General features: G+C 37.4%; 1 protein-coding gene across 1 annotated transcript in view; it reads right to left on the reverse strand.

Moving 5' to 3' along the window:
• Positions 1-21,482, reverse strand: part of LOC107566580 (1-phosphatidylinositol 4,5-bisphosphate phosphodiesterase eta-1-like) — a gene marked incomplete at its 3' end in the record, with an annotated part of 86,278 nt that overhangs the window by 14,722 nt on the left and 50,074 nt on the right. The window contains exons 4-8 of the mRNA XM_016252069.1: positions 9,219-9,462; positions 4,997-5,126; positions 3,837-4,011; positions 772-975; positions 544-664 (exon numbers count right to left, since the gene is read on the reverse strand). Coding sequence (XP_016107555.1) covers positions 544-664; positions 772-975; positions 3,837-4,011; positions 4,997-5,126; positions 9,219-9,462 — 874 coding nt within the window. The remainder of the gene's footprint in view (positions 1-543; positions 665-771; positions 976-3,836; positions 4,012-4,996; positions 5,127-9,218; positions 9,463-21,482) is intronic.

Genomic DNA, 21,482 nt, shown 5'->3' on the forward strand with positions numbered 1-21,482 from the left:
TGCACTGTACACATACTATAAAATTCAGATTTTTTTTCTTTCATAAGTGCTTTTATGGGCTCCTTATATAATTTGGTTCTTTAGTGTCCTTTTTTGGAAAGACATCTAAATTTATCTTGAAAAAAGTTTGCAGAAAATACAGATTTTTGAAAATCACCCTTCAGTCTTTTGGTTTACTTTGCTGGATATAGCAAATGATGACAAAATAAACATTTGAAACAAGATAAATGGTCAATGCTTAATTTCATGGTGTTCGATTAATCGGGATTAATCTCAGAAAAAGTGTGTGATTAGTTAGATTAAAATTTTTAATCGATTGACAGCCCTACTTTAAATGTAAAATTACTTTAAAACTTTTAAAAAGCGAACACAGATTATGGTTTATTTAAATGAGCTTTAAATGGCTTTACTATGCCCACCAGGGATAGCTTCGAAAAGCTACAAAGAAAATGATGATTGATTTCCTGACATAAACTAATGACTGATCATAAGCAACTATCATAAAAGAGAAAAGAAAAACTGAAGAGAGAAGGAAGTACGCACTCATTGTTTACAAAGGCGTATTTGTTGATGGTCTCAATGACAGATTTAAAGGTGATCTTGGAGGTCAGAGTGTAACCGTGTTGGACCATAGGCTCCCCGTCTGGACCATCCCAACAGTCCACTATAACACAAAGCATAGTCACAAACAAGGCTCTAAAAATAATTGATTTACAACCATTGGAAAATATACTGTATATTAGACATATATCCACAAGTGTTATCTCTTACCCTCCACACAGCGGCAGCCGGCCTGCAGGACCCAAGCATACATGTCCGTCTTGGAGTGGGACAGCAGCTGATCTCCAGTCAGGTAGGTGTTGTGGGAAGAGGCTATGAAATAGTTACACAGAGGCTGATCCATGTCTTGATTGACCTCGTTGTGCTGAGGGTTGAACACATCACAGACTGGGCTCCGCATGTAGTTGGTGAACCCTAGATAGTGAAAGCAGACCCAAAACAGCTGTATATATTTTTGTTTGAGTCGTACATTATATATTGCTACAGAATCAAAAACAAAACATGTAACATGTCTTTCAAAAGCTAAAAATTTAGGCAAATGACTAATGATGCACTGCTAAAATATCAGTTGTTACAACCTTACACAATCAACAAAGAGTGCAATAACTGGAGAGATCATTCCAGTGACTTTTTAAAAGCCTAAATGTCTTGCTCTCCTTCAAAAATGCAGCTTTTAGACAAAAAGAGAGTTGTGTGCAAGTGGTATGCAGCAGATGTGTGCTGAATAAATTAGTTTCAGCTTGACAAGCCACTAATGGAAAACGACTCACTAAGAAACGCATCATACATTGTTCCAATTATGGAAGCGGCACACACACATAAACAAAAAACTATTGCAAATTTGACAGACAGACAGATACAAAGTCCCTGTTTACGTTTGGTATTAAGATGTGTTTTTCACAATCCAATCATGTGGACAATGCTAAATACAGGTGTAAATGGGATCTGAAATGTTTTGAGATTGTCCACTTCTGGCCACTTCCAGAGGTAGTCGAAAACACATTTGACTGGATTGTTTTTCGCAGTGTAGATGCTCATGTGGTCAATTGTGTATGAACAGCTACTAAAGACTGCCTGCTCTCTGCCTACTGACCTAATTCTTAAACAGATGGGATTTAAACTGCCGGCTTAAATCATAAGTTTGGTTTGAAGACGAAAAAATTTAAAAAGCACAATGTTCTTCTACTAGTCCTGACTCTAGCACAAATCACAGCATTCAGCATAGTTCTGCAACTATCAGAGCAGCTATAACAAAAGCTGATGCCCACTGTGTCATATTCCAATGTCTCCTTCATATGTAAATTGCACAAGCTTATTTCGCAATATTAGATTGAAAGATAAGGATAGGCCCATACATACACCTGCCCATAGATACACCCTCCATTCAAATAAAACAGGAAAGTGGTCAAAAAGAGAGGTATTAAAACGCCAGGTATAAAACAGATATATGTCTCGATAGATAGATAGATAGATAGATAGATAGATAGATAGATAGATAGATAGATAGATAGATAGATAGATAGATAGATAGATAGATAGATAGATAGATAGATAGTTCATAGTCTGGTCTGACCAGAGTATTATTAAGGGCTCACACACAGCAGGCAGGGTCAATCAGTAACACCAACTTTGCTCTAACAGGAAGCCAAGCTGAACTGAGCCCCTGTGTCTTATTTAGCTTAAGGGAAAAGGGGGTGGCCAGTACTTCACTGTCAGTGGACAGTGCTCATGAACGCAATCAATAAAGCTCCAAAAAGATCAGATGAAGTTTCACGACACACACACACAAATAGAAACTTTAAGATCCAGCAGAACAGCCTGTTCTGCTGTCACACTACCCACCACTTTGTAAAATGTAAACGGTAAAGGCATCTCTACTTTCTGCCACAGCTATGGAGTCACGTATTCTATAGTTTCTAAAATAGGTTGGCACTTAGTAGAGACACAAATGCCAAACAATAAACGTGACAGTATCATGACACAGCTCACTGTTTAACTGGTGCTGGTTTAGCAGTGCCTTCCATAACCTCTATTGATGTTGAGCTTGTGCTGTTCTGAGATTAGTTTGGACCTTAAAGGAATAGTTGACCCCAAAAATGAAAATGTTGTCATCATTTACTCACCCTCAAGTCATTCCAAATCTGTATAAGTTTCTTTTATCAGTTGTTAAAAGAAATAATATCCATCAACCATCAACTGTTTGATTATCAGCATTCTTCAAAATATCTTCTTTTATGTTCAGAATAAGAAAGAAACTCACACAGGTTTGGAACGACATGAGGGTGAGTAAATGATGACAACATACGAAACATCAATATAATAATAATAATAAGTTATACTATGTCTGAGTTATTAATCTGAAGCCATGTGAAATGATGCTTTGGTTTACTGTATATATAATATAAAAAGTGATATTGTAAAATATTATTACCATTTAAAATAGTTGTTTTCTATTTCAGTATATTTTAAAGTGCAATTTATTACAATATGCTATTTTGACACTTAAGAACCATCTCTTATAATTATCAGGGTTGAATAGAAAGTTCCAAAGAACAGCATCTATTTGAAATATACTGTATATCTTTTGTAACAATGTAAAAGCCTTTACTGCCACTTTTGATCAATTTAATGTATCCTTGATAAAAAAATAATTAATTTCTTCGAAAAAGCTCTTACTGACCCTAAACTTTTAAACAGTTGTGTATATACAAACATACTCATAATAAATATAGAATGTGTTGTTTACAGTAGTTCTGTATTACTTGTGTGGGTTTTTAATGTAAGAACCAATAGGAGGAACTAAAGTCATATGTTATCTGTGTTTGGAAGTACAGGCTTGGATTACTTTTTTTTACATGCAAAATACAATTTTAACTTGATGAATAAGGAGCTTCAACTCTTGTCTAATAGTGACAAGGCAACTTTGGACCATTTCACTATATAGACAGCACATAGTAAGATGCAAGAGCTTGAAAAGGAAAAGGAAGGAGCTAACATCAGCCTGACATCAGAGGCGGTTACGGACCATCAGTCAGGACAGTGCTTATGGGATTTAAATTTAAAACACTATGTAAGGCTGAGGGAGAATGCTTCTGAAATAATCATGTACGTTCATAACAACATGAAAATATCATAAACAGACATGGTCACTGGAACATGTGTACTGGAATTTAACATAGATACAAGTTTCCATTCCGTATAAATATGGTAAATGAGAAGAGACACAATATCAAATGTGAGAGGTCACAGGTTTTGATCAGGAACAGATATTATACTGACCTTTTGCTCCATACACAGAAAGTTTCCAAGTTCCTCTGCGGTCAGGTGATCCTTTTTCTCACTGAAACACATGAGCAGCAGATAGAGGTCTCGCCTTAACGACATCATCTTATAGAAGACAGTGAACTCCTCAAACGTCAGTGTGCCCTGCTGGTCATCAGTGTCTGCTTCCTGTGAACACATGCAGAGAAAGAGCAAAGATACATAATGGGTTTCAAAGAGAAAATATCCTTAATATGCCTTTACTATCATTATGCATAAAAGGAAGATTACATTAAAACATACAAACAACAAATAAAAATGGTCTCTTCATGCCTGTTCTATGACAATAATATAAACTGACCTTTTTGAATAACAGTCTAAGTTTAAGTGAAAATTCTTCATTTTGTCATCTGTATTTAACTCCCTTTCTGCACAATTCTCCCTCTCTTTTACTGTCAAAAGTACTAGTGCTTAGTATTAGCTCAAATTCAATGTCTTCCAAGTTAAGCACAGCTCTACTGAACAAATAGTACAAAGAAAACAATGTGATATTTAAAATTATAATTTGTACTTTGCCTTGAGGGAACAGCCTGAGCCTGATTAAATCACACTTTCTACAAAGCAATGGAAATACTGACTGAATTTCACGAGACTTATCAACACCATCGATACCATTTACATTAAAAGGACAGTTCACCCCCAAAAATTCTCTCATTATCTATTCACCCTCATGCCTTTCTTTTCTTAAATGAACATAAACAAAGAAATGTAGAAAAATCTTTGTAAGTTTACATAATGCACGTGAATAGGTTCCCAGATAGTGAAGCTAGAAAAAGATACATCATTACAGTAATCCATACAACTACCAGCAATGTCTTCTGAAGGGAAACAAGAGGAGTGTGAAAGAAAAATACAAATTTTGAACTTTTTTAACAGTAAACCATCACTTAAACCAGCCAACTGACGTACATGGATTTACTAGAGAGTCGAGTGTGCGTTTGACGTAAATGTAAGTTCACTTCTCATGTGAGCTTCAGATTGTGCTTATATGGACTCACAGAGACTGATTATATTACTAAAAATCTTCATTTGCATTCCTCTGAAGAAATAAAGTCACATTTGATGACTAAATGAAAACTTTTCACTTTCCACTGTTCCAATCTTCCCCACATACCTGGAACATCTGTTTGACTTTTCTGCGAGGCAAGTTGACGTTCAACTTGTGTAAAAGCTGGTAGATCTCTTCAATGTTCAGAAGACCATCTCCATTCTTATCAGCCTCCTCGAAGGTCTGCTTCATCCACTTACATCAAGGTTAAGAGAAAATACCACCAGAGAAAAAGCTGGACAATGAAGCCACAGAATAAAGTTACACTGACATTTATCTTGAACAAAGTTTAAACAGAAAGAGTTCATCGTAAAATGAAAAATGTGTATGCTTCTCATTTCTGGTCTGTCTCTCTAAAAGAAACCTTATTGGGAACATTATTATCTGTATTACTTTTCTGCCTGTGAACATCAGGAATGGATGAGCTCATCCTTCTCGCTTCTCAGACCTGTAACACAATTAGCTCCAATGCACAACTGAGAGAATCCCATAGCTGACAAACACACAGTACGGACACACAAATTGAATTGTGCAAGTGTGGACTTTCATTGAATTTTCATGAAAAAAACAGCCATACTGACAGTTGAAATAAGTAAAGCTCTGTTTTAATGCATCAGCCTATCTGTTGAGTGCAATTGGGCTGCTTTATTTGTCTCGTAAAGTGAAAAGATCTTGAGTTATGAGATGTTGAAAACAAAGAGCTGGATCTCAATCCGCTTAGAGGGCAAATGCATGATATGCAAGACATTTTTGTGTGCATAATAAGTTTCTTTATGTAATACTGTATGTAATTTTGATACATTTGCTAGGATATCTGCAAATGTGTGTGGACGGAGGAATATTTTTCTGTATGCGTGATCAGTAGTGAGAAGCTGTCATGAAATAGATCATCTATACTGTGAAAGAAGAGATGTCTTTTTTTATGAAGTATGACAGTTGGTAGAGAGCCTTGATGGATGTAATTACAGGCAGGAAAGAGGCAGTGCTTCTGTGACTGAAAGGAAAACAGTGAGGCTTCTTGGAAGAGTCTGCAGACAAGGGACAGACTTTGAAAGTCATCCAAATATAGCGGTCGATTCAGGTAACATCGGCGCAATTAGGAGGCTAATCAGAAGGGCATTAACATTTAGCCAGAGCTGTACGAAGCAGAATATCTATTTTATATTACATGCCATTTAATGTCTTGTACAGCGGGTGTGAGTGGGTACATTTCTGACTGGCAGTCTGAAGACACTTTGAAGTCTTAAAAGACTTTAGTCTGCTCTCTTCTGCTTGTCTGGTTCTCCATAATTATGTTTTTAAAACGAAGGGCACTGGAATCACTGTCTCTTTATGCACAACAATAAAACGGGTCACAGTTGAACTGGCGTCTAGATTGAAAGCATAAGTGAAATTACCAACGGCCATATGCTGTGTTTCGGTAACACTTTATTTCGATAGTCCACTTTAGACATTCTATTAACAGTAAGTAGCTTTGCAGCTACATGTCAACTAGCAGTTAGTAGAGTATTAGTAGACTGTCTGCTTAATATCTTCTAACACTTTCTTTGTCAACTTATTCTACTAACCCTAAACCTACCCTAACAGTCTACTCTGAGAGTTAGTAGACATGTAGTTGCAAATTAATGAGAATTAGTTGACATGTAGTTGACATGTAGTTACAAAGTTACTTATAGTTAGTAGAATGTCTAAAGTGGACTATCGAAATAAAGTGTAACCTGTGTTTCTACTGTTATGGCAGATTATAATGACTGCCACCTGATGACTCACGCCTCTTTAATGAGAATAGCAGACATAAACATAAGGAAGGAGAGGATGAGCAGCTCTGGCTTTTTATCTCCTCTTCCTCTAAGGCAGGTCCTTTCATGTGAGTCTGTGCTTCTGTAAGAACTACCTGCAGAGGAAGTCTCCCTGAAACAGTGAACTGTTCACAGGCAGACTGATTCAAAGAGTTCATGCTATCTCCCTCTTTGTACATCTCCCTCTTTTGTAAATCGGCCTAAATCAATCAGTCAAAATCTATCACAAATCCTTCTTTTCCTCTCTGCCTCCATCTAGTTATCCAATAATGTATGCAACTCCTCATGCTAACCATTAAATGAAGACAAACAACTGGAAACAGTGGAGGACCCTGCACATTAAAAAGTGATGCTAAAAGGATACCGCTGTGCATCGAAAAATATTGCTAAAGGGGTGCCTTGACTGTCAAAAAGCCACGCCAAGGGGTCCTGACCAAGCGTCAATATGTGATCAGCATGTTTGTATGATTTCTGAAGAATCATGTGCTGAAAATTCACTGCCATCACTAGGGTTGGGTATGTTTTTTTTTGTGTTTTTTTACCGATACCGGTGCCAAATCGATACTTTTAAAATGGTCCCAGTGCCTAAACGATGCCTGAACCGATACTTGTTAAAAAATAAACAAATAAAAATTCCCCAAAAATGATGGATTGGGCATTAGCACTATAAACACATGATGTCTGTTTCATTTATACTGGACGTCAGAGGGCGCCCTCGCACAGAAAATCCACACATCCATTCACAAAAGTAGCAACTCATGACCCAGGAAATCCCTTATATGGACAAAGGCATGCTATTATAGCTGTAACAATTAGATCTCTTACAGTAAACAGAACATATAAACGTTTTGGATGATAAAACAAAGACAATAAACACTCGACTGCGACAATATAGTTTATCTGTGTTATTCAAGCCATCTCTGGTATTTTCATAATAATTAAGTATATTTATAATCCATTGCTAATCGATGTATTATTTTTATAGTAGCCTATGGAACCTATTTTCTGCCTCATTCTGTGACAAGAAGCCACATCAGATCACAAAAGGAAGCATTTGACTGGTGTTGAGTGTGAGTAAAAAGATTATAATGTTCTCTTTTGTTGGACAACAGGTTTAGAAATGTGAATACAAGGGAAGTTTAGCTTTAGGCATTTTAATTTAAGCATGTTTAACTTAGTTAACGGAAGCTGCTGCCATCAGAGCAAGTGAAATTACTACATTCACGCGCTCCTCGGATGCTCTCATTTCCCGAGTTGTGCTTTGAAGTCGGAATGTGAAAACAACATGGACACTCTCCGTCAGAGGGCGCCCTCGCACAGAAAATCCACACATCCATTCACAAAAGTAGCAACTCATGACCCAGGAAATCCCTTATATGGACAAAGGCATGCTATTATAGCTGTAACAATTAGATCTCTTACAGTAAACAGAACATATAAACGTTTTGGATGATAAAACAAAGACAATAAACACTCGACTGCGACAATATAGTTTATCTGTGTTATTCAAGCCATCTCTGGTATTTTCATAATAATTAAGTATATTTATAATCCATTGCTAATCGATGTATTATTTTTATAGTAGCCTATGGAACCTATTTTCTGCCTCATTCTGTGACAAGAAGCCACATCAGATCACAAAAGGAAGCATTTGACTGGTGTTGAGTGTGAGTAAAAAGATTATAATGTTCTCTTTTGTTGGACAACAGGTTTAGAAATGTGAATACAAGGGAAGTTTAGCTTTAGGCATTTTAATTTAAGCATGTTTAACTTAGTTAACGGAAGCTGCTGCCATCAGAGCAAGTGAAATTACTACATTCACGCGCTCCTCGGATGCTCTCATTTCCCGAGTTGTGCTTTGAAGTCGGAATGTGAAAACAACATGGACACTCTCGTTACTACAAAGATTTGTTGGATTTGTATTATTAGAGCTTTCCGATTTGAGTTCATGTGCATTTTCTCAGTCGAGAAATAATTTTTCACATGCGGTGCCGGTGATGATGCTTCTTACGTCCATTTTGGAGAACCGGAGGACAAATATTTCAATCGATCGCTCAGACATGGCACCAAAATCTGCGTTCTGATACGGTTCTAGTACATACCGGTTACATAGGTACCGGTGCCATATTGGTACCGGGTTTCGGTACCCAACCCTAGCCATCACACGCATAAATTACATTTTAAAATATATATAAAAATGTTTTAAATTTTAATAATATTTCACAATATTACTGTTTTTACTGCATTTTATGATCAAATAAATGCAGTATTGGTGAGCACAAGCATTAAAAAGTGTTACTGGCCTGCAACTTTTGAACGGTAGTGTCTACAATTGCAAATATGCATTTATTGCATGGAAAAGAGCAGTGTGAACATTTCTCAAAACATCTCTTTTTTTTGTGCTCCCCTGAAGAAACAACATGAAGAGTAGTAAATGATTACTGTAATAAATTTGTCCAACCATCCATCCATCTTGCAGTAAAGGATATTGGTCATGTGTGCGCTGTCTCTTAGCTAGCGAATCTTCATCACTGATACCGGCCATCAGATATCGGAGTCCAGTCACCCATGTCCTTGCTTCCTCTGAATTAGAGGTGACCAAGTCCAGGGATTCCATTTGATTGCCATGGTAAATAGTGAAACAACAACTCGGATCAAAGGTACCTTCTGCATGGCGATGGAAAATGTCAGACTGACGACCTTCTGTGACCTTGTAGAGTGAGTCGATGGTGACTGGAAGGGAGAGAGAAAAGAGAACATGATCTTTGAACCCCTGAAACAATGAGCCACTAGCTATGGATGACCAGCACGCAGAGATACATTCATTAGCAAAAGCCTTGCCAGCAGCGATCTGACCCACATTACTCCACAACAATAAAATATTTCCTTGGGTGAAGAGTTCAATTTAAAATGAAATGAATAGAAACTGAAGTGGAAATGGTGTGTTAATGATACTTATCTGACTCTGTAACTGAATGAACAATTATTTGGAGTAGCAATATCTGACAGTTATCACCCCTACTTCCCCATCTTCCTTATGTTTGTCTCTCTTTTCACTTTTAAAGCATTGAAGCATAACAATATGTAATTAGATTTCAGCACTATTTCCTCCCTTATGCCTTTTGCTCTCTGTTGCTCTCATTAGTCATCACTCTTTCTTTGGTTTCCCATAAAGGAACCTAGGCTTTAGTGTTAGCTGCCGAGTGTTTGTTGTGTTGCTTTACATGAAAGCACAATTCTTGACAGCATCTGCAGGCACTGTGTGCTTTCTGTCCACTTCAGTCTTATCAACATCTAAACCCAAACCAGCCTCTGAATCTTTCAGCAATCTCCTTTCAAAGGGATATTTATCTTTTACACAACCACGTCATTTCAAACTAGTATGCTGTTATTATTTTGATGAAACACAAAAGTTGAATTTTTGCAGAAATGTCACGCAACTCTTGCCATACAATGACAGTTCATAGTGGCCACAGCTGTCAAGCTTCAGAAGTACAACAAAAAAAATAAGAAAAAAAAAGAGAAAAGCACCATAAAAATTTCATAAAACCACGTGTGTATCTTTATTCTAAGTCTTCTGAAACTATATAACTTTTTGTGAGGAACAGGAACTGATAATAAACCATTATTTCAGCCCTAATGAAGCAAAAATGGCTTTTCAATGTCATGAACACCAAAACCATCATTGACACACTCGTGTAAAGTAAGAAAGATTAACCGTTAATAATTAATTCAATAGTAGTTTAATTCAATAAAAAAATCTGTCATCATTCATTCTCTTTTGTACGGAAGAGGATTAGGGCCAAGCAATAATAAAAAAATAAAACCATCTTGAGATTAAAGTCATTATAATATGAGATTAAATCCGTTAAATTTCCAGAAAAATGTCGAAATAAAATGTTGATTAAACTCATTAAATTTCGAGAATACAGTCGTTATGTTTCGAGATAAAACTTGTTAAATTTCGAGAGAAAAAAAGTCTAGATAAAATGTTGAGAATAAAGTCATTAAATTGCGAGAGAAAAACGTGTTAAATTTCGAGAAAAATGTCAAAATAAAATGTTGAGAATAAACGAATTTAATTACGAGAAAAAAGTTGTTGTGTTTCGAGAAAAAAAACCTCAAGAATAAACACACTCATGTCATTCATTTCATCTCGTTGGACAAAGTTAAACAGCGTCTGCAGTGGTGCAGGCTGGAGAGTAGCGCTCTAAAATCTTTGGTTTTTGCTGTTAAGTAAACTATCATATTAACAGAAATCTTAAAAAATACAGCTCCGGGTAATCCGAAACAGACACCAAAAGTTTCTCCTCCATCATAGCAGTCTCCGGACTTTCTAAGCAACGGTAAACGTTCGTCACCACAACGGAAGACAATGGGGAAAAAACGTGAATGCATCGGGTGCTTTTCTGCTCAGAGTTGCTTTTTTTTCAACTTCAGGCGCTCAGAGCAGTCCTGCAAAAACACGAGGTGCAGCCAGTGTTGCCAATTTAGCGACTTTGTCGCTAGCTTTAGCGACTTTTCAGACCCATTGGCGACTTTTTTTTCCAAAAAAGCGACTAGCGACCAGTGGCGGCTCGCCAGGGGAGGCAGGGGAGGCACAGCCTCCCCATAATTTTAAGGTGAAAATGGGAGGACGACGATTTAATAAAATTCACAATTCATTTCAGTTCATGTCTCAGAATGTGAGACATGTCATATAACATGTCTCACAGTTTTAATACCATAACGTGAAAGCGCCGCTTTTCTATCGCGAATGTGCCGAATCTGCTGATGTAATTGCAACTGGCAGGTAATAGAGAAGGGGAGGGGGAGGCCAGGGGAGCGCGGAGCTCTCGTGCCTCCGTTGGTAAAAAAAATTAGCCAATCACCATCAAGTGTTCACTCTCAGCGCTGAGCAGTGTTGAGAAAAGAAACCTGGCAAGGGAGGCTAGCCTCCCTTCTGATATCAACCAATCAATAGAGATGTAAATTACGTGATATTAGTTTGAACGTCTGCCTCTGCACTGATAATGTACGAAGTACTTATGACGAGTCGTGATATTGAATATTTGATCGCCAACAGAGTTACCAAGCTGTCATTCAAACAGTATATATACAAATTTAGGAAAAACAGCCTAAGCTGGATATAGGCTAACGTTACAGCAGTCGGCTTAATTAAATGGCGCAACAAGCAGCTCTCTTTTAACACAGACTTTTAAGAAGGGATGGATGTTTGCTTCAAGTGATAGGCCAGGTAAGTGAAATGATATCATCTTGCTGTATGTATGTCGTTTTCTTTACGTTTTCAGACTAAAAGCAACCAAAAAGCCATTTTAAAGTGGTTAAGCAAATAATAATAATAATAATAATAATAATAATCGGCAGGGATCCCAGACCAATACAATTAGTGTGCCTCCTCTATTTTAAAACCCACGAGCCGCCACTGCTAGCGACAAATCTAGCGACTTCTTGGACAAACCTTAGCGAGTCTCTGTGATCGCTGGTACTGACACAACGGCGCGAGGTCAGCGCGCACACACCTCTCTCTCTGCGTCTGCTCTGTTCAGCGAGCGGCTGAGAGGAGCAGTGCCTTCAGTTAAAATAGATATTATGTTGCTTCTCTAATTTTACATGCAAATATAGCCGAAATCACAGCACAGGAATTGTCTGTGTCTTGTCTTTTCTTATGTGCGTTTCATTTCATCAGACGATGGCTCAAATATAAAGCAGGATTTTTGTGCAGATTAACGTCTTGGAAGGGAGAGCTGGTTATGTAGAGTCGCGTGACAGACACAGTGATGAAGCTGGTATGTGTTTGTGATGTGACCGTCTCTCTCTCTCTCTCTCTCTCTTTTTCTCGCGCTCTCTCTCTCTCGCGCACGCGAGCTCTCGCGCTCTCTCTCGCACACACACACACATGATGCGCAAAACTCCGCATTTGAACAGTCAATAGCAAATACTTAAACTAATAACAAAACAGTAGCTGATTCTGAAGCACCAGATTGTCATAGCAAAGTCAGAATTACCTCCTCTCCTAGGTTCACGAAACGGTCGTCCATAAAATGCATTGCTGTTCTGTTGTAAGTAATCTTAAAGATTCCTAAATGCATCTACTTTCGGAAGGCCAAATAAAGTGCTTTTGCTTTCGCCTAGAAACACACAGCGTCTCCCTGACATGGCTGCTTCAACACTAACTGCGGTTACTGAAACCACGCCTTCTTTCTTTGCGTGAACATTTGGGTGGCATTATGCTAATATTTCCACATAGTGAGGTAGATATGTGGGGGCGTGTTAGAACGAGCATTTTGGGGGGGCGTGGCAGAGTCTTAACTTTGATAAAGAATATCTCTTTGGTTTTGAGACTTTAGTCTTTGCAAACTTCAGGGATCTTATCTATGCACAATCAGCTTGTAACACTCCAAAGAGAAAGGAAAACTTGAAATCGCATCATATGACCCCTTTAAAGTCCGCGTGAATCGGAAGTTGCTGCCGACTTTATTTCAGTGTAGTGACGTATTTCCAGCTGAAACGGAATATTGAATAGAGGGCATGGTTTTATTTTTGCGCTCCTCCTCTCTGTCTCTCACTCATAGCAATCTAACGGTTGGAGGGGTGTGTTTAAGGATATTCTGCCCAAGCCGTCAAACTGACGTCATCAGAAAAGGAATGCCATTCCAGAGCGGATGTAAATGTTCAGATTTTGATTAAAGATTACCAAGACAAACAATTTTTTTCAGCGGATTAACTTGCACGGATTAATTGTTCACATCAAGACTAGCAATGTGCGCTAGTAAATTAAATAAAGTAAATTTTGATTTCATGCCGACTTTAAAGGGCCGCATTTCAGTCACTATTTCATATTTATATTTATATTTTTACAGAAACAGTATATAAATGAAAACAGTTTTATTGAGAATTTGGCTGCATTAAAATACAGTATGTGAGCACAGAGAGACAAACAAATGTAAAAGGCAACAGACACGATGACGTCATGAATATGCTAATTAGCGTATGATGTCATCTGGCGACATTTAGCGACTTTTCAAACTGGCTTTAGCTACTTTCTATTGAAAGAAGTTGGCAACACTGCAGCAGGCGGCAAAAACGCAAGGTGCACAGGGCGCATAAACAGCTCGCAGAACGCTCACTGCCAACCGAACAATTCAAAAAAGGCGCCTCTCACTGCAAAAACTGTGTTCTGTGTGATCGAGGCCTAATGCGCAGAGACAGCATGTGATGCGATCAACTAGGGTTCGAAAACATTTTTAGCCAAACTCGCTTTTCTTCCTCTTCTCATCACATACAGTATCACGTCGGAAAAGTGGAAATCAATTGCTTAACAAATGTTTAATAATAATGTATTAATTAGGGAGGCTTTGTCTTCCTAATAAGGCAGCTATCTACCCAGCAAACACAAAACGTTTTTACAACTTTTCTCAATGTTGTATTTTGGTTGCAATTAGGTAATGTTGTAGTACAACGCTTTAAAAAAAATTTTTTTAAATAAACAAAATAATGTAACCAAAATAAAATATTTTAGAAACATTGTAAAAATACCAACCTGGTAGGTTTTCTTTAAGTAGTCAAAAAAACCTAATCATCACGTTTGTCTACTACGGAAATAAAACCAGGCCAAACTGCAACTTTTGGGAGACGTTTTATTCAGGTGCTAAAATAACGTAATCGGCACGTTGGAATAAGACATTTTAAAAACGTCATAAAAGTACCTAAAAAACATTGCAAAAACTCCTACTTGTTTGTGTAAAAATATCAGTAAATAGCGATATTTTTACATTAAAGCAATTCAGTGACAGAGTAACAGATAGCATGAGCAATATCAAAAGTGTTACGGCGCGGTCAGGAAAGACACACCGTGTGAGCAAGGGTTTTGGGTCCAAGTGCAGGTTTATTTTACTGCCAGGGAAAACAAAGGAAAAAACAGAACATAAACAGAGCTGAGACTCTGAAACCGGCTAGAAACACGCAAATGGGCACTGATGCAATACGGCCAACCACTGGCTTGCATCAGTCCCGGAACAGACACTAGAAACACTCGTAACCCTCGTGACTACAAACAAACAGTAAACTCGTGACACAACTCAACCAAACATTAATCATCCGCCCCGAGTGGCGTGGGGAAGGCGCCTAAATAGTCCTCGTGACGGGCCACAGCTGTGTGAGAGTGAGTGTGTGCACAGGTGTGTGGAGTGCAGGTGATGGAGTCCCGGATGGGCGACAGCTGTGTGTGTGTGTGAGTGGGTGCCCAGGTGTGTGGTGTCAAGGTGACGGAGAAAGAGTCCGGGAGGATGGGAGATGGCGACCTCTGGTGGTGAGAGGGAGAACACCAGACGCCAGCCCCTGACAAAAAGGACTTAAAAGTATGTGAATGCTTACTTTCAATTGTCTCTGATCATTTAATTGATATATTCGAATCTAATAATCCACTTATCGATTGTTGTTTCATAGATAATTGTCATCACAAGCTAACAGATTAAAGTGTAAACCAGTCTATGGTGTAAACAAATGAAAGGCGGGGGAGGGGGATCGACACATGAACAGGAATGATGGGTGTATGTTTAAAAATATTTATTTATTTTAAAAACGTCATGACAGTACCAAAATACTACCATGTCAAAACTCCCATTGTACATTCTGTTTGTTTTTAATGTGTTTTGCAATAGATAGCGTATTTTTATTCTACACTATGTTTACCATATTTCTGTATTTTCGTTAGGTAGTAAATAAATAAGTAAATAAATATTCTAAAGCTATTATATTATATTATATATTATATTACATAATACATTATCAAGAATCCCCGTCTGTCACACTGCTGTAAGCTTAGTCCCTAAAATTACACAAATAATACATACAACTGTTCCTGACACTTTCTTACATGCAATTGACACGCTTCTGTTGAATATTTACTATATAGAAATGGTTTAGTGTTTTTGGAAAAAGTCCGTTAGCATCTCAACCATTAGGCTTAGGCTAGCTATAAGATGTAGGGTAACGATAGACTTTAGCTCTTATTTATGAAAGTTTTTGCTTTTAGTCACATATTATGTGTAGATGACAGGTTTTTATAGTTTTGTAAATATTTTGCTAGCAATTTGTCAATGGATGAATGGAAGTAAACTAATTTATTTAAAATAAAGTATCCAATGTGAGGGTGAAAATTTGCTAAAACTATTTCAAACACATTTTGCTATTTCACGCTAAACAAATATTGATAAAAATTGTACTGTGATTTCAGGAGTGTCAGTTATTTTAAGAAGGCTTTGACTTCCAAACACACTGTAAGTGACACTGTATGCGGATTACGGCTACTCACAAATCAGGCAACCAACTGGACCTTATTTACACATGACACTGCTCCACTGATCATGTACTGGTTACTCCACTACACACCTCAGATCACTTCCTCCTCACTCTTAACCTCATCATGGTTCACAACACATACCCCTCCACATGTCACTTTGTCGATGTAACCTACGCTCTCTCTCACCCTCCCAGCTATCTGCTATGGTTTCATCTTCGCTTCCTTCCCCTGAACAGTTATCATCTCTTGATGTTAACCGTGCTACTGATACTTTCTGCTCTACTCTTATGTCTTGTTTAGACAGTGTCTGCCCCTTGTCTTCCAGGCCAGCTCATACCACCTCTTCTGCCCCTTGGCTATCTGATGTTCTCCATGAGCATCGTTCTAAGCTCAGAGCTGCAGAAAGAATATGGCGCAAATCACAAAATCCTACTGACCTTAATTTATATCGATCACTCCTCTCTTCATTCTCTGCTAATGCCTCCACTGCTGAAAGGATATACTACCACAACAAAATAAAACATTCGCCTAACTCTCGCATGCTCTTTAAAACATTTTCCTCCCTCCTTTGTCCTCCTCCCCCTCCTTCATCAACTCTAACAGCTGACGACTTTGCTACATTCTTCATTAATAAAATTACAAACCTCAGTGCACAATTTGCCACACCAAAAAATGTCAAACGCATCTTACCAGCAAACATACACTCGTTTTCATCCTTCTCTCCACTCTCTGAGGCAGAAGTCTCTAAACTCATCATTTCCAATCATCTTACTACTTGTCCGCTTGATCCTATTCCATCTCATCTCTTTCAAGCCATTTCTCCTGCTGTTGTACCTGCACTCACTCACATCATTAACATATCCCTTCACACTGGTGTTTTTCCCTCAACATTTAACCATCACCTTCAACTCAACCTGGCTAAGACAGAACTGCTTGTGGTTTACACAAAACTATCACTTTATCAAAATGTCACCATCCAGTTAGGCTCATCAACCATAACTCCTTCAATAAGAGCTAGAAACCTTGGATTGATGATAAGCTGAATTCCTCAGACCACATTGCTAAAACTGCCCGGTCCTGCAGATTTGCTTTATACAACATTAGGAAGATCAGGCCTTTCTTTCAGAACATGCAGCACAACTCCTTGTTCAAGCTCTTGTTCTATCCAGGCTGGACTATGCAATGCTCTCTTGGCAGGTCTTCCAGCCACTTCTATCAAACCTCTACAATTAATCCAAAATGCTGCTGCAAGATTAACCTTTAATGAGCCAAAAAGAACGTCACACCTCTGTTTATCAATTTGCACTGGCTACCAGTAGCTGCTCGCATAAAATTCAAGGCATTAATGTTTGCCTACAAAAGCACCACTGGCTCTGCACACCTTTACCTAAATTCATTACTTCAGAGTTATGTGCCCTCTAGAAGCTTGCGTTCTGCAAGTGGACGGCGTATTATTGTGCCATCTCAAAAAGGCACAAAATCACTTTCACTGACTTTTTAATTAACTGTTCCGTCCTGGTGGAATGACCTGCCCAACTCAAAACCGAGCAGCTAAGTCCTTAGCCATCTTCAAGAAATGACTAAAAACACATCTGTTCCATCTTTATTTGACCCTCTAACTCTAGGTATAATATACAAAGTCATTGCCTCATAAGGCAGTGAGGCAGCAAGTCAGCTGCCTAGGCTTTCGGATGCAGCCTATGTTTTTTGTAGCGAAAGCATGGTTAATTTGTGGTTACCATGGAATTACTATAATAACCATGTTTTTTTATATAATGTTCCTAACCTACCCTCAGTACTACAGTCACAGAATTCGGCAACTGAATGAATCAGCTCTGAATGAATGGTTCACTAACTAACTCATTAAGTCCCTTGCTGCCACGTACTGGCATAACAATGTAACCTGCAATAAAAGTACTGAAAAATTGATAACATACTGATCTTTTTCAAAATAAGGTACGCCAATATTATAAAATATTATTTATTGAACAATAATAGCCATTATAAACTGTATTTATTATATATTATTTAAACGAATTCTAAATTGGATGCCATATACCTGTAATTTGTGTTGAAAAAAATCCTTAAAATAGAAGTATTACTTTTAGTGCAAACAAGTAATAAGATTGCAATATGATTATTATTATTATTATTATAACTACAATAAAATAATTTGTAACTAGTTGAATTTAAATACTTTACATTTTACAAATGAAATGCTGACATTTTTTGGACTTTGTTAATGTGCTCATATTAAAATTTGCCAGTCATTGCATAATTTCCATTTGTTGTACTTTATTTGAAACCATTTTGTTTTAATGGTATATATCTATGCATCTTGTTTAGATTTTTTTTTTTTTGTGAACTACCCATATCATATTACCTTTTATATTTTGTGAATAAATACGATAAGTGACTAAATTTGTGTGTAGTATAAATTATTAGGCCTACATATGTTAACGTAGGCTTATAAAATGGACAACAACCAGAGGTCAGCAATGCTACAAGTAAGGTGAAATGTAAAAAAATGCTGGTAATAAGATGAATATTCAGCTGTAAAGCTGTAAAGCTGTAACACTGTAAAGAAAACATTTTTATGGCAGTATGTAAAGTACCAGTTTGGACGTGGTAAGGATGTTTTTAAAACGTTGGAAGGAGACAAATTGTAATGATAGTCCACTGTAGGCGAGCGCAGTGATGAATCCAAGTGCAGATTTATTTAAACAAAGTGATCCAAACATAATCCAAACAAACTAAGACTTGAATTTACTTGACTCGAACAGACTAGACTAGACTTGACTTAACTTAACATGAACAGACTAGACTCACCAACAGCAGGATAAATACATTCAATACACGACAAAGCACAAAGGCAACATGATGGCTACTTATAGCAAACAATCAGGGTCACATGACAATAACCAACCAATGAGGAAACAAGACTGTATGTCTGTTTCAAAATAGTCACTGAAAATGCTTTTTCAGCATTGCAATTCTTTTTTTACACAGTAGAGTAATACAATCTGTCACAGAAATGTTTAAACAATAAATAAAAGCAACACATTATTCAATGCTTTTTACTTTTGCATTTACTTCTAGATTTATATATTAAGTTGCTCAAGCAAGTGGCAAAACATTTAAACTATTTTTCTTACGTTATCACAAACTTACCATTGACAGAAATAGTCAGCTCTACTGCCTTTTCTTTTGCATTTAAATCTTTATTACAAGCAATCCTGCGGTTCATAAAGAACTTTGTTTTCCTACCTGCTATCTATTATTGCCTTGTTTATCTAAAAGTGCTCTTTCCCTTTAAATCTAGCCAAAAAGCTATGTGTTGACTGTGAAACACAGTAGACTTTAATCATATGAATTATGGTGTAATTACAATCCATGTTTATATTTACTACAAACAATGCGCTGTAACTTTAATTCAGCGCTTGCAGCGCAGCAATAGACTCGGTGCGGAAACCTCTGCACTGCTGCAGACCATCTGAGACACACCGCTCCTGGAACGCACTGCCGGACCGCAACCATGTGCAGTGAATGGCTACTTCTAGCAAACAATCAGGGTCACATGACAAGAACCAACCAATGAGGAAACAAGACACATGACTAGGACAACCAATCAGAACTTGACACACAGACAATAGTACCACATGGCAGGATCACATGACAGTAGGAGTGTAACGATTCACTCATTTTCTCGATGCATCGATTACAAACCCCGATGATGCAATACATCGATCTTGAAACATAGATTTTTGAATCGTCGATTTTGGACAGTAATCGATTTAAAACATTAAGAATCGAATGAATCGCAATTTCTATAGCGATTCAATGCTTTCAAAATATATACACATTAAATTACTATAAGCACGAATTAAAGTAGACCTTGAACAGTGTTCCAACTATTTACGCCTGTAACTGTCACAGGATTGCGCTCGCGCTCCGTTCGTCTCACTGACACATTTTTTGAGCAGCTGATGTGTGATCTCTCCTTAGTACTCGTGGCCAGTGTAGCATTTGGACCAATCAGACACACATTTGTTCATTAGATTTAACAAATCAGTTATTCATTAGATTAACAAATAATCACAGACCCCTCACCCAATAAAGATACTGGGTGCCAGCATGTCTGGTAATGACCCCAGGCCCCTGGTTACCCTGACCTAAAAGTATGTAGAGAGAATCAACTCTTACTCAAGTCTCTCTAATACAGACACATAATGCCCATAAAAATGGACTCTTCTCTAATTAATTCATAGGAAAAACTTTCTTTGAATGAACACACATATACTTCAGGTCATTCTGTATGTTGTTACTGTTCTTGTGTATTGTCTTTTGTATTGTATACTGTTTTATGCATGCTTATTATAGACCCATTCATTCATGTAACCTTACATATACCATGTTTGGTCTCTATGAATTCGTCTTCGGATGATCTAATTGAGAGTGTATATTATATGTTTATACCTATGCAACATATTAGTGTTCTAAGCATCTTTAGTAGTTTTTGCATCAACATCCAATCAAATTACATATGCAAAATACCATGCTCTAAGACAAAGAGTCGTAAACTTTCCCTCCAAAAGTGAAAGTCACCATTGGCTCTGTGACCTCCCAGAGGTGTGAGCTCATTAGGAGATAAAGCTCTCACATCAGTGACCCGCCTCAGTCAGTCTGCGGTTCTGTTAGATTCTGAGAAGATGAGGATGTGAGCTAGAACACTTCTGCAACTCTCAAGTCTGCACCAGGCCTTGGCCTTGACTTTACATTCACCAAAGATCTTAGGATCTCAGCTGATGTCTCTCTTAGCTCTGTTTCACTTTCCACTGGGAAGAAACTGCCAATCACCATCGAGTCTAGATACAATTTATGAATGATGCAGTGCTAATTGACATATATTTTATTACAGTACAGAAACTATAAAGTATATTTATATATATATATATATTTTTTTTTTTTTTACCTTATTCGGTGAAACGTTAAGACAAAAACACAATAAATAAATAAAATGTATGAATGATGCAGTGCTAATTGACATATCATTTATTACAGTACAGAAACTATAAAGTATATTTTCTACCTAATTCTGTGCAGAAAACTGAAATAAATTGCTATTAGGAAAAAGATTATAGATTACAAATGATTGATTATTGTCCAGCTGTGTATTTGATTTCTTGTAGCAAATTAAGTAAGTAAAGAAAATAATATATCTCTATAATACATACATAAATTTATTGTATTTGACATTTCTGTCACTTCTGAAATTATGGCTACGCCCCTGGTGTGACAAAATGTCAAAATGTTCATAATACTTTTAAAGCTTTTTTTTAGGGATGCACCGATATGAAAATTTTGGCCGATACCGATAACCGATTATTCTTTATTTTTGAAAGCCGATAACCGATATGTTGGCCGATAAATCTATATCCAAATTGTTATA

The sequence above is a fragment of the Sinocyclocheilus grahami genome, unplaced genomic scaffold (genome assembly GCF_001515645.1).
Source record: "Sinocyclocheilus grahami isolate Dianchi unplaced genomic scaffold, SAMN03320097.WGS_v1.1 scaffold1086.1, whole genome shotgun sequence".
Classification (NCBI taxonomy): Eukaryota; Metazoa; Chordata; class Actinopteri; order Cypriniformes; family Cyprinidae; genus Sinocyclocheilus; species Sinocyclocheilus grahami.